The sequence below is a fragment of the Cyprinus carpio genome, chromosome B18 (assembly GCF_018340385.1).
Source record: "Cyprinus carpio isolate SPL01 chromosome B18, ASM1834038v1, whole genome shotgun sequence".
Classification (NCBI taxonomy): domain Eukaryota; kingdom Metazoa; phylum Chordata; class Actinopteri; order Cypriniformes; family Cyprinidae; genus Cyprinus; species Cyprinus carpio.
In genome coordinates, this window is record NC_056614.1 from 27,689,718 (window position 1) to 27,704,047 (window position 14,330).

At 35.0% G+C, this 14,330-nt stretch overlaps 1 protein-coding gene across 1 annotated transcript in view; it reads left to right on the top strand.

Annotated features, from left to right (window-relative positions):
• The first annotated feature begins 8,634 nt into the window (after nucleotides 1-8,634).
• LOC109063204 (sucrase-isomaltase, intestinal-like) overlaps nucleotides 8,635-14,330 on the top strand; it is a 64,320-nt gene continuing 58,624 nt past the window's right edge. Inside the window, exons 1-2 of the mRNA XM_042743639.1 lie at nucleotides 8,635-8,873; nucleotides 9,874-9,997. Coding sequence (XP_042599573.1) covers nucleotides 9,874-9,997 — 124 coding nt within the window. The 5' untranslated portion in view covers nucleotides 8,635-8,873. The remainder of the gene's footprint in view (nucleotides 8,874-9,873; nucleotides 9,998-14,330) is intronic.

Below are 14,330 nucleotides of genomic sequence, written 5' to 3' on the forward strand. Positions count from 1 at the left end.
GCCCTACTGGCTGGAGGCTGCCTGACCTTGTAAAGGGGCTATTTGTATCGATCGGAATTTGGTTTCAAACAGAGTTGGCGATCTGAGGCGACGTGAGTGACAGCAACCATTGGCGAAGTGAAAAAGTTCAACTTTATGCACAGTGATAAGGAACAACCAGTAGGAATTGATCCACTGTCTGACACAAGCACTGGCTGAATTCTGATTCAAAAGAGTTTATTTTCATTCCTTAAAGGGTAATAATTTAACAAGTTAAGGTATATAATATTTTCCATGGAACACAAAATGAGAAGTTTAACAGATTATCTGATCTGCTCTATCATTAAGGCGTTTTAGCTGTTGCTTCTGGCCAAAATACAAGTCTATAATCCATAATAACGTTTCCTCCAGTGAAAGAAGTTCATCTCCTGTTGCTCTCTCACATCAAAATCCATCCACATCCACACTGTTTTGGACTGTTATAACGTTTCCTCCAGTGAAAGAAGTTCATCTCCTGTTGCTCTCTTCACTTGTAATCACTTGTCATCTGTGAAGGGCCTCACATTTTAGCCGGAAGCAACGGTTTGTAGTTAAAAACATCTTAAAGATGGATTTATTTCTTACATACAAGCAGCTTTTGGCTTCTCACGATGTTAATTGATGGACCGGAGATGTTTTTATCAGCTGTTTGGACTCTCATTCTGATGGCACCCATTCACTGAAGAGGATCCATTGGTGAGCAAGTGATTTAATGCTACATTTCTCCAAATCTGATGAAGAAAAAAAAAAATAATCTACATCTTTGATGGCCTGAGGGTGAGTAAAGATTCAGCGAATTTTCAGTTTTAGGTGAACTCTTCCTTTAAGGAGTTTGAAGTCATATCCGGTTACTCGTATTCATTCAGTCTAAAATAAGTTGGCATGCTTCAGATACTCTGACCTGCCCTTTAATTCTTGTTTATTATGTAGTCTGTAATTTAGTCTTTTGAATGCATCCTTCAGTTTCTCTGACCTCTTCCTGTTCTTCTCTCTTCCTGTCCTCTGTGCGTAATACCCCTGTCCTATTCAGTGTCAGATGGGTCACGCTGAAGTGGGTCACCATAAACTCTGGGGACATAAGAACGAAATGCTCTCAGTGCAGTGTGTGTGAGTCACATCTCAGTGATGAACAACAGACACTACACCACAATTCATTAGCAGACATGACTGCTGCATCATTATCTGCTCATATGTGTAGCACGGCCGCTTGTGTGTCCCGATGTGAGCAGAGATATGAAGATATTGATCCAGTATATTTGAGACTGATATGATGCTGCTACACTGTAAAAAAATTACCGTGATTTTAACAGTAAAAACTGTGAAAATGCTACAGTACAAACCTGTTAAATGGGTAACGGTAAGTTCTTGTAAAATGTAAAGGGAAAAAACGTAAACTGACGAATTTGATCAAATTTGAATTTGATGTTTTTTCTTTGAAATAACTATGTTTCTTCTTAGTTTTTTCTTATCTGTTATGGTGATTGGGGTCGTATGTTACATATAAATTAATGTTTATTGCATATTTCAGTTTAATGAGTCTCACCATGATGGTGTTTGGTGCTTGTGTGAATGACACTGTGCACCTTCTATATATGTTATTATTTAAAAGCTGCTTGTGATGGGCTTTGGTTCATCACGTGACTTTCTTATCACCACCTGCATTTGGTGGTTATTAGTGTATTACAAAGGTACGAAACAGATTTCAGTACTTCGATATGTTGGTATATTAACATTATAACAGTTAATGAAATTATGGTATTTAACTGTAAATTTAAGCTAAAACCATAAAACCTAAAATGTTGTTACCATATTTTTTCATGGTAGAAATCTGGCAACCACAGCTGCCGTTTTTTTTTTTTTTTTTTTTTACCGTAAATTTTACGGAATTTATTTTACAGTGTACTGATCCAATGATAACATCTAGCCAGAGATGCTCACCTAGAGCAAAAGTCTGAGGCAACTTTTTTTTTTTTTTTTTTAAATATACATTTATATTTTATATGAATATATACATTTTGATCACAAATTGTATTATAAGTTTCCATTTTCTGAAGAAAAATAAACAGCAATGTAAAAGCAGTTTATTAACTAAAAAAGAAAGACTTTAGTTTATACCTGAATTACATCCAGTTGAGGCTGTTAATAAAATCATTATACATTCCATGTATACCATAATTTCATTCAATATCATCATTTAATCTCCACATATCAAAGTATTAGACTAAAAACATATCACCAATGGTGATGTTAATGTATTATTATTATTATTATTATTATTATTATTATTATTATTATTATTATTATTATTATTGTTGTTGTTGTTGTTATTAAAACATGACATGAATAATATTTGTCTTCTATAAACAACATAGTGAGATGCGATCTGGCATGTAGTTAGTATACAGTATGTATAGTATTGTTACAATGTGTCTTGCTGGAAGTAGGCAAGAGACACGGGATACTTTAGAACAGTCTTTATGGACAAAACGCAGGGGAAAATCCAACATGGGAACTAAAACATACACGTGTTACCAAATCATAGACCAGACGAAGAACTAAGGAACAGACCTGAACTAATATACACAGGATAATTACAAACACAGGTGCATAGGATAAGATAATCAAACTAAACAAGAACAGGACAATGACCATATAAAGAAAACCAGGAACTATGACGGGGTAAAACAAGGAAAAACAAGTCCAAAATACTGATAAGTTTATAGAGTAATGTTTAATAAATAGATATTTGTCTGTGGGTGGGTGTGTTTGGAGAGGCCAAGGTCTAATGCCGTAAATATTTCATATTAGACTCTGTCTCATCTACCTGTGCTTCCAGATATGATTAACCTTGAAGCCACTCTATGGAAGAGACAAGGATTTTTTTTTTCTTTTTTTTTTTTTTTAATTAGGTCCACCAGAGGCGCACATAAAATAAAAGGAACCTATAGATGAACGGTCAGTTTCCAAAGAGCTTATTACAATGGCTAAATGAATCAGACTACACTGACCAACCAACATTTATTTATTTAGATTTTTTTTTTTTTTCATAAATGTCACCAACTATGATTTCATCGATATTGCTAAATGATTTTTTTTCTTTTTTAATAAACAGTTTATCATATATATATATATATATATTATATATATATATATATATATATATATATATATATATATATATATATATATATATATATATATATATATATATATATAAAAGTTCAGTGTTACAATATATCAATGAATAAGTCTATGAAAACCCTACAATGGATGTCTTGAAGGCACATCAGCAAATTATCTTACATTAAAATGTTATAATTAAAAAAATGAAAATAAATAAATAATAAAAACAAGCAACAACAACAAAAACTGTGTAATTGCGAGGGTTAGAGAGGGTGGGCTTGGTAATTAAAAATTCAATGAATACTGATTGTAATGTAAGTTTGGTCAAAATAAATCTTAATCATCATTTTAAATGGACCTTAGGTAAAACAAAATTTAAAAATGGTATTATGTAATTCCTTTAATTTTCTCAATAAAAATCATAACAGTAATCCTAAGAGAAATTTATTTTTCTGTAACTGTAGCTTTATTTTTATGTAGATAAAATACATTAATTAATAAGAACAAAATTATTTAAAAATCTCAAATTTGGCATAATATTTTGATGGAAACCCATATATTGCTGTCTTTTGTCTTTTGATGTCTTCATGCAGGAATTATCATTTATAATGATGATCATTTTGGCCCAAATAAACCTTGGTCGTCGTTATAAATGGATCTCAGGTAAAATAAAATTATGATATGGCATTATGTAATTACTTTCATTTTTCTAAGTTAACGGGTAATCATACAGGCCATTTGTTGATCTGTAAGGGTAGCTTGATGCAGTGCACATGTGCCAGTCTGTCAGGTGATGGGGTTTTTTTGTCTGAAAAAAGACTCACCTGCTCTCTGTCACTTTTCTTAAGTCAAACACTAAGTGCCACCTTCATTTCAACCTAAATTTCAGTTTAAAACAGTGTGATTTATGGTTGTGCAGTGGTAACTAATAGATCACATGTCAGAACATCAACGACACAAAATGTTTGAGGCAAATCCAAACACCAAATAATTGATTAATGACTCTAGACAAACATTTGAAGAAAAAGAGACTTTCGATTACTTCCTTCCTGTAGTGCTGAGAGCGCTCTCTGTGTGTGTGTGTGTGTGTGTGTGTGTGAGGGCTGGATTGTATCTCTGTATTGTGAGACTAGTACAGGAGATAATTAGCTGTCAGAGTGTATTACTGCTCTCAGCTGGAGCTGATAAACACAGGAGAAGAGCTCTCACCTCACACAACCATACTCTGTTTTCATACTGTGAACACACACAGGAGCCAGAGTTAACACTTGCCAAGTGCCAAATACGAGTAAAATTTGATGTTGACAAGTAAATAAAACATTACCAGTTAGCCAGAAACTTTATGGTTAAAACTGCAGTGTAAGAAGCAGATTTAGAAATTAACAAAGCCAGTAAGATGCAGCTAACAGGAAATGTTCTCAGATCTTTGGCTAACGTTCGGGCAAAATTGTAAACAAACATTCTCCCAGTATGTTACCTGATCCTTACTAAAGTTCTCAACACACACACACACACACACACACACACACACACACACACACACACACACACACACACACACACACACACACACACACACACACCACACACACGTTTGTTTTTGTGTGAATTGTGGGGACATTCCATAGGCATAATGGTTGTTTTTATACTTTACAAACTGTATGTGCTATTGCCCTACACCTAACCCTACCCCTTACAGGAAACATTGTGCATTCTTACTTCTCAAAAAAACTAATTCTGTATGGTTTATAAGCGTTTTGAAAAATGGAGACATGGTTTATGTCCTCATAAGTCACCCTCTCCTTGTAATACCTGTGTCATGCCCATGTCATAATACAAAGTTGTGTCCTGATATGTCACAAACACACACACACACACACACACACACACACACACACACACACACACACAAATTACACATTGTTCATTGTTCATTGTTCATGGAAGATGCTTTTTTCTGAAACATTTTAGTTGGATATTCATCTTACATTTTTTAAAATGTTACAACTTGTTTCAGAATGTTCAGAAAACATTCAAAAGTAATGTTCTCATAATTTTGGATTGTGATAAAAATGGAATGTTTAATAATGTTTGCATATCCAAGAAAGCAAAATGTGAACATTCAGAAATAACATTTTCATAACACAATGGGAAACGTTAGCAAAAAATTCTTACGTGGAACATATTTTGTTAGCTGGGTTACTGTATTTTTTTTTATTATTATTATTATTTTTTATTTTTTTTTAAGACTAGTAAAACATTTCCATTGCTGGTATATTTTCTAAATTTATAAATAGAAAGTAAAAGTAAACACATTTTTTAATTGGGTTTTCATTCATTCATTATTGTTATTATTATATGATTAAGTCCATGATATTGTATTAAAGCAAAATTTTAAACACATTTTGGGTTCAGTAAAACTTTTCATGTTTTTGAAAACAAATTACAAATAAAAAGCCTGTGTTAAATACAGCTAATAGTGTGAAATATTATTGCAACAAACTACATCAAATTTTTCAGGATTATTATAATTAATTACAAATGTATAGTATTTTTTTTAATTTTATTTTTTGTAACATTATAAATGTCTTCTCATATGATCAATGTAATCGGTTCTTGCTGAAAACATTAACTATTTTACAAAAACCTACAATGACCCCAACCTTCTCAGATTCATAATGTCATGTGTTATTGTATTATTGCCAGTGCTCTCGTGTGATTGCCCATAAATATCTTTTCATGTGCAGAGTCCAACGCTGACGACTTTTGCCCACCACAGCCTTATTTGAGAGACATCCAGCCTGGTAATTATTAAATGAGTCTCTTTCTACTGCTGCCTGTCTTTCTATACAGATCTAGCGGATGACTTTATTTCCCTCATAAAGTACCATCACAGCTGCTCTGTGAGTGTGATCAGTGTGAAGAACTGGAGAATCATTAGGGCATAGAGTCTAAGATCATACTTTGGAAGGTGGCTTGCATGTGATGTTATTGCATCATATTACATGTTGTTCTATTATTTACACTTGCATTATTGTTGTATCAGGAACTGATAAGGAAGGTTTTATGTGTTCATGCACGTATAATTAAGATTAGGAGCTGATATGAACATGTCAGTCAAGTACAAGTCAAAAAATCTTCGAAGAATTTGGGTAGGATTCCTGTTGGAAATCATCATAACTTGGTTTCTAATGGTTTTTTTTTTTTTTTTTTTTTTTTTGATGCAAAACAAAAACAAAAAACAGATCTGCCAGAACAAAACATTTCTAGTAGGATTGTATGGATTTTAATATAGTAGAATGATGTCTTAGGACATTAACAGGAAATTAAAGGAAATCTGTACAATATGACTAAAGCTCTGATTAGGATAATGCAATATCCAAAAGAAAGGCTTTTAATAATAACAAATAAATAAAAAGAATCTTGTTTGATTTCCGCTGGATTCCTTCAGGATGATTCTATAGTACTATGATACTTTCATTTAATTTTTATATGTATATGTGTGGCTAAGATGTATTAATACACATATTCAGTTTTATATATAACTAAGTCTATGTATTATTGTCTATTCATATTATTATGCTTTTATGTGCAGATTTGTTATGTGTAATTTTTTTTTCTTTGCAATATAATGTTATTCAATGACTGTGTGTCTTGTTGTTAGCGTGATATGTAATCAGTTGTATGTTGATCATTTTTCTTCTTCTCAGGGATGCTGTCTCCTGGTCTCACATTATTCTCCACTGCAGTCTCTGCTCTCAGTGCAGTTTGGCTGTATTTGTGAATTTCGGCTCAGCTCTCCGTTTCACTTTTGTTCTGCATCCATTTTCCCACAGGCGACTCCAAATCTATTCTCACACGTCGGACCTGCAGCTCCAATCCAATTCTGGTACCTGAAAGTAGAACTGGCAATTCAGTGGTGAGGTATTGATTCCTCTCCGCTGTGATAGCTGCTCGCGTTGCTCTTAACCTGATATGGCCATCAGAGCTTTACTGCGGGCGTACAGGCGCATCTGAAGAAATTGCTATGCTAGCTCACTGGAGAAAGCATGATGCCTCAGCACTAGCTCTGACTCTAGTGGTATCATCAACATGGAGTAGTTTTCAGTGAGCTGTTATATCTGAGAGACCGCTTCAGTTTCGAGTGCTAAAACACACCATAGGCTCTATGGGTCGGGTTCGGCCGAGTCCCGTCATGCAGCACTTTTCTGTAGAACTGATAACCCCAAATGGTTAGCTTTCAGAGTAAACAAGATGTGAATATAGCGACTGGATTGAACTCTGGTCATGCTCTCAATGAAACTTCTAAGAAACAGCTAAGAGTCCATCGACAATCCATCAACACAGCAAAATTATTATTTTCTTTCTCAGTATGTTTGTCTTATCTCCAAGTACATGTTTCTAAACATTCACAAATCAAGATACATTTACTTGAGAAGCAAAATGACAAGATAAGTTGTTTACTGAAAAAAAAGTGATTTTATACTTAAAACAATAAAAATGGGGTCAGAAAAAAAAAAAACTTGTTTCCCTTTAAATTAAGGAATATATATTAAATATATATTAAAGTGAATTCATTAATTAATTAACGGAAAGAAAAAGGAAAGAAAAAGTGAACAGTTGCTGTTGAACAAAATATTATGTCTTTATAAAATAAATGGTTATTTATATAATGTTTTAAATTAATTGAACTGAATAAACTGATTTTCTTTTTAAAAGTAAATTAAGTTAATTCTCCTTACCCCACTAGTAGATATTTCCTTGTTTTAATCATGAAGTCACTTAAATGTTCAGAGAACAAGATTTAATATCTTTTGATCTTTTTTTTTGTCATGAAGTCACTTAAATGTTCAGAGAACTATATCTATATATATATATATATATATATATATATATTTATATATAAATAAATATATATATAAAATAGTTTTTCTGTCTATCCAACATAAAATGGACATGCAGAAATTTCAACACACCTTCAGAAAGGCATTTTTTGTCCCTCACTCGCCAATCCTTTCGGGTCAAAGATCAGTCCTCAGATCGTAAAATAATAGGCTCATAAATGGCATGTGCAATTGGTTCATTAATATGTACTTATTAGTCTGCGAATAATTTTATGTCTCTAAGCTTTCATTCACTAAAAGGAAATCACATATTTCCAGCTTAAATCTGAACGTCTCATGAAACCAGTCTCGTCTAATTGCTTCTTTCAAGCTTTTTGAAATAGTTCATGCAATATTTTTGGAACAGAAAATATCCTGCAAAATTATTTTTGTTCATCACAGATGTGGAGCTAAAGACCCGCAACAGCTCAGTTATTTGACAGCTAAATCCAGTGTGGAGGATTGTAAAAAGTCCCGATAAACAATGCAGTGATAAAGTGGCCATTAATATCATTTCAGGTGGATAAGATGACTCTTACAATGTGAAGAGAGAAGAAATGCTTCATCATGTCTTACATAAACAAACAGCACGGCATGAAAAACATCTGGATCAGTCTGTGAATGATTCCTGAATTGTCTCAAGGAGCGTTGCTCCATAACCATGACCTTTGGTAAACCATCACGTAGTGTAAGTTCTTGTTGTAAAGCTGTAAATCACAAAAAAAAACTACTTAGGGTTTTAATTTCACTGCTACATAAAACAGACGGTCCAGCTCTGTTCTTCTTCAGTGTGCTCTGACTTCAACTCGCACACAGGACTGGAAAAGGAAGGAAATAACAACAGTCAAGGTAGGAAAAATACAATTTTAAATGAATATATAAATATATTTTTATGTTAAAAATAGTTTTTTTTTTTTGCAATTTTTTTTATGTTTTAATATTTTTTTTAATTTGCATTAAAATTTTGTCCACTATACAGTATATAAGTAATATACAGTATATAGATTTAATATAATATAATTTATTTATAATTTATTATATATAATTAATTAATATAATCAATAGAATTTATTTTAGTTTTAAGATGTCCTTGTATTAGTATTATAGCTTAAATGCAGTCATGTTTGTTGCTGTAAAAATATGTAAATTTTTGTTATCTTGACATGTTTATGACTCTTAATAGGCCATTTGCTACACATACAAATGTTCAGTTGTTTAGCAAGATGAGAATGCTTTGCAAACATTTTATCTTGATTGGATTGTTTCACCCCACAAGCTGCTGTGAAAATGAAAAACAATCAATTTAACTTTGAAGGGCTGAAATTAAATTGATCCATAAAAACAATTATGTGGCTTTTCTGTCTCGTCATGTGAGTCTGTTCAAGCGAACAATCTTTTTTTTTTTTTGTTGTTTGTTGATGAGTTGTGTTTTGGGTTAAGATGGAAGAAGATTGTAGAGTGTATATAGTGTTGTTATTTTTATTATCTGGCTGAAAACAAACTGAAAATAGACAAATGCAGCATGAAGTACTTCTTTTTGAATGCAAATGGAGAAGAAACATACAAAACATGCAAAACACAGATTGGGAGACACACACAAAAAATAATTCACTATTGAGAGAAGTAACAAACATTTATTGTTGGATGTTCCAAGCCTTTCACCCTACACAGGACTGCAGTTGTTGTATTTTAGAAGGGTTTAACCCTTCAGAGAGGGTTTTAATCTGTGTGAGTGTGAAATTAGCATGTGCATTTCATACACAGACTCAAGGACATGTACTGTGTATGTCAAAGATGTGCAAGGAGATGAATTATAGGATGCTTATGGTTGTGTGTGTGTGTTGATCAGATGGGAAAGCGGCGCTTCTCAGGGCTGGAGATGTCCTTGATGGTGTTGTTTTTGTTGGTACTGGTGGTCGCTGTCGCAATGGTCGTTCTACTGGCCACTGGGGAACCAGGGACGATGAAAGAAGGTTGGTGATCAGACAGCAATAATTTGCCTTACAACAACTACAGAGGCTCATACAGAGACACAAACACACAAGCATAAACTCTGCAGGGATAAAAACACATCTGGATGTTAGAAACCCCTGGCAAGACCAATAGGCTAATTTACAAAGGTATTTCTATGCAAATTAGTTTTCTTTAAAAGTTAAAAAAAAAAGTTCTAAAATAGAAGAATAGAATAAATGTTTTGTGTGTTTTTGTTTCCAAAATATAGAATTTTGTCATTTTCCAGTACAAATACTTATTAAGAAGCAAATTTACTACTAAGATATTAAGTCTTGTTTTTTGAAAAATTTTGTTGAACGTTTCTGAGTTTTTGCTTAAAAACATAGTATTTATATATAATTCAGCTGATGTGTGGTCAGAAGTGCATTTTATTTTTATTTTAAGTCCAAATTTCATTTATTGTATATTAATTTTTTGTAAAATAAATAAATAAATAAATAAATAATACTTTTATTTAGCAAGGATGCATTAAACAGATCTTAAGCAACATTTTCACATGAAAAAAAAAAATAAAAATCTTATTTTGGGTAAGAAAAAAATAATCTTATTTTTGTTTTTGCATTTTGAATTTTTCTGACCCCATTAGCAGATATGTCTTCTTGTTTTAAACCTAAATTTAATATATTTTTCATAAAACAAGACTTGCTTCTGAAGTAAACATATCTTGATAAGAATGTTCAGATATTTGTACTGGAAAAAAAGACAAAAATACTGAATAAGAAAATCATTGTTGACAGTGAAGAAGTTCTTTAGAAGACAAAAAATAGCAACATTTAAAATAATAAAAATAGTTTAAGATTCACCCTGTCTGATATGAATTATGATTTAATGACAAAAGAAAAACAGCCAGTATTGTATCCATGTTTACAACATTGTGAGTTTAATCATTTATCCAGTATACAGTAGTAGGAATGACCTGTCTAATGTTTAACACAGTTCTATAATAGAATACCAGTTCTTTTACATACATGCATACATGCATATATTCACCTTATATTCAATTAATTGTGATATTGTGACAAAAGAAAATTTAATAATGTATCCGATATTGTATCCAGTATAGTAGGAATGATATTAGACACAAAATATATTACCTTACTAATTATATATCACACACTTTTTTATATATTGTGTACTTTTTTATATATACATAAAAGTAAACATACTGTCCTGTGGGACTGCAGCTCTTGAAAAGCAGTTTATTAACGGCAAAAAAACAAACAAAAAAACAGCAGCCATCTCGTCAAGGACAGTGAGAAATGTGAGTTTTTGATGTTGCACTAAAGTATAAAGAATATGTCCATCCTGATTGTTATCAAGGACACCCAGCAGTGAGAAAACCAAAAGCAGAGGCAGAGTGCAGAGGCACTGGTGAACGGCTCGCATGGGGACGAGAGCTCAAGCATGCACGGACTGCCTTATTATGACAGCTGTCACTCTCAATTTCAATTTACTACCCTGATGTTGGTCAAGTGGTTTTTATTTAAAGGGGACAAATTGAGCCTGGGACAGCTGGTTTGGGTGAGGCGAGTCTGTATGCTCTCAGATGACCTTGTTTTAGGGGTGCCAGGGTACGGATGGAGATCAGGTTACAAAATGAACAGATTTCTGGAAAACATCATATGTAGCATGTTTTTAAGAGAAATGTGGTAGTGTTTGATATACGATTTTGGTCAATGATTACAGAATAACGTCTGTCTGATTATGTAATATGTACGTTTGAAGAATTCTGGTCTTGTATGTTTATGGTGTATGGCAATAAGCCAGTGTTTGATTACTAGTGATTGTACAACAATTAAGGGTTACGTTTAAGTTAAGTAATGTGTTAAAGACATTACATTTAAGTTTTTGTTTAATAGTTTTTGTGAAGCTTTTATCCAAAGCGACTTACAAATGAGAACAGTAGAAACAATCAGATCAACGAGAACAACAACGGTATACAAGTGCTATGACAAGTCTCAGTTAGTGTAGTACAGAACACGTAGCCAGGGTTTTTTTTTTTTTTTTTTTTTTTTTGGGAATATGATATAGAAAAAAAGAAAAAGGTAAGTACTAGTATTTAGTTGGTTAAGTGCAGGCGAAAAAGATGAGTCTTTAGATGTTTTTTGAAAATGAGTAAAGACTCAGCTGTTCGAATTGAGATCGGGAGGTCCATTCCACCAGCTGGGAGCAGTCCAGGAAAAAGTCCGTGAGAGTTTTTTGAACCTCTTTGGGATGGCAACACAAGGCGTCGTTCACTTGCAGAGCGCAAACTTCTGGAGGGTGCATAAGATTGAACTAGTGAGTTTTAGGTAAGTTGGCGTCGTGCCAGTGGTCGTGTTGTAGGCAAGCATCAGTACCTTGAATTTGATGCGAGCGGCTACTGGTAGCCAGTGTAACCTGATGAGGAGAGGAGTAACATGGGCTGTTTTTGGCTCATTGAAGACAAACCCTCGCTGCTGCATTCTGGATCAGTTGTAGAGGCTTGATAGTACATGCAGGAAGGCCCGCCAGGAGAGCATTGCAATAGTCCAGTCTGGAGAGAACAAGAGCTTGGAGCAAGAAGTTGGGTGGATTGCTCTGACAGGAAGGGTCTAATCTTCCTAATGTTGAATAAGGCAAATCTACAGGACGCCGGGTCGGTGTAGCAATATGGTCTGTGAAGCTTAATTGATGATCCATCACAACTCCTAGGTTTTCTGGCTGTCCTGGAAGGAGTTATGGGTTTGACGAACCCAGCTGTATAGAGAAGTTGTGATGAAACGAGTGGGTTAGCTGGAACCACCAGCAGTTCAGTCTTAGTAAGGTTGAGCTGAAGGTGATGGTCCATTCATCCAGCTAGAAATGTCACTCAGACAGGCTGAATGCGAGCAACTACCGTCGGGTCATCTGGTTGGAATGAGAAGTAGAGTTGAGTGTCATCAGCGTAGCAGTGATAGGAAAAGCCATGCTTCTGAATGACAGATCCTAATGACGTCATGTAGATGGAGAAGAGAAGCGGTCCAAGTACTGAGCCTTGAGGAACCCCAGTAGCAAGTTGTTGTGTGACTTAGAAACTTCACCCCTCCAAGACACCATGAAGGATCTATCAGACAGGTAGGAGTTAAGCCACTGGAGTGCGGGTTCCAGAGATGCCAATCTTTCTGAGGGTGGACAGGAGAATCTGGTGATTAACAGTGTCAAAAGCAGCAGACAGGTCCAGCAAAATGAGTACTGAGGATTTTGAGCTGCTCTTGCCAGTCGCAGGGCTTCAGTAACCGAGAGCAGGGCAGTCTCAGTTGAGTGCCACTTTTGAAGCCAGATTGATTGCTGTCCAGGAGGTTGTTCTGTACAAGAAACATAGAGAGCTGGTTGAACACAGCTCGTTTCGAGTGTCTTTGCAATGAATGGAAGAAGGGATACCGGTCTGTAGTTTTCTAGAAGTGCTGGATTTAGAGATGGTTTCTTCAGCAGTGGGCTTACCCGAGCCTGCTTAAATGCTGAGGGAAATGTTCCAGAGTGAAGAGAGGAGTTGATAATGTGAGTAAGTGAAGGTATGACTGAAGAAGAAATCGCTTGAAGGAGGTGAGTGGGGATCGGATCCAGAGGGCAAGTAGTGGATGACTGGACAGGATAAGTTTGGAAACGTCCGTCTCTGAGAGGGAGAGAAGGAGGAGAACGAGTGAGCATTAGTCGTTGTGAAGTTATCCTCAGTCTGCGGCGTGGAGAATTGGTCACTGATGGTTCTTGTCTTATTTGTGAAGAAAACTGCAAAGTCATCAGCTGTAAGAGTCGATTGAGGAGGAGGTGGAGGCGGATTAAGAAGAGAAGAGAAGGTTTTGAAGAGTGTCCGAGCGTCACAACAGTTGTTAATTTTGTCGTGGTAATATGATGTTTTAGCAGTGAAGACGTTTTGCAGAGAAGGAGGAGAGGAGAGACTGATACACACTGAGGTCGGTAGAGTTTCTTGATTTAAGCCATTTCCTCTCTGCAGCCCTGAGTTTAGAGCGATGTTCACGGAGTACATCGGACAGCCAGGGGGCAGATGGGGTGGTGCGTGCTGGTCTAGACGACAGTGGGCAAAAGTTGTCCAAGCAGGAGGTCAGAGTGGAACAAAAAGTGTCCGTAGCACTGTTCGTGTCCAGAGCTGAAAACTGCGGGAATGAAGAGAGTGGAAGGAAGTGAGGATGCAACCACAGAGGATAGGCGAGATGGAGAGAGTGAGCGTAGGTTTTCCGTCGAAAGGTGACCCGCGTTGGAGCGTGTGCCGCTTCAGGAGTAAGTGTTAGATTAGCAGTAATGAGGAAGTGGTCTGAGGTGTGCAGTGGAGTAAGT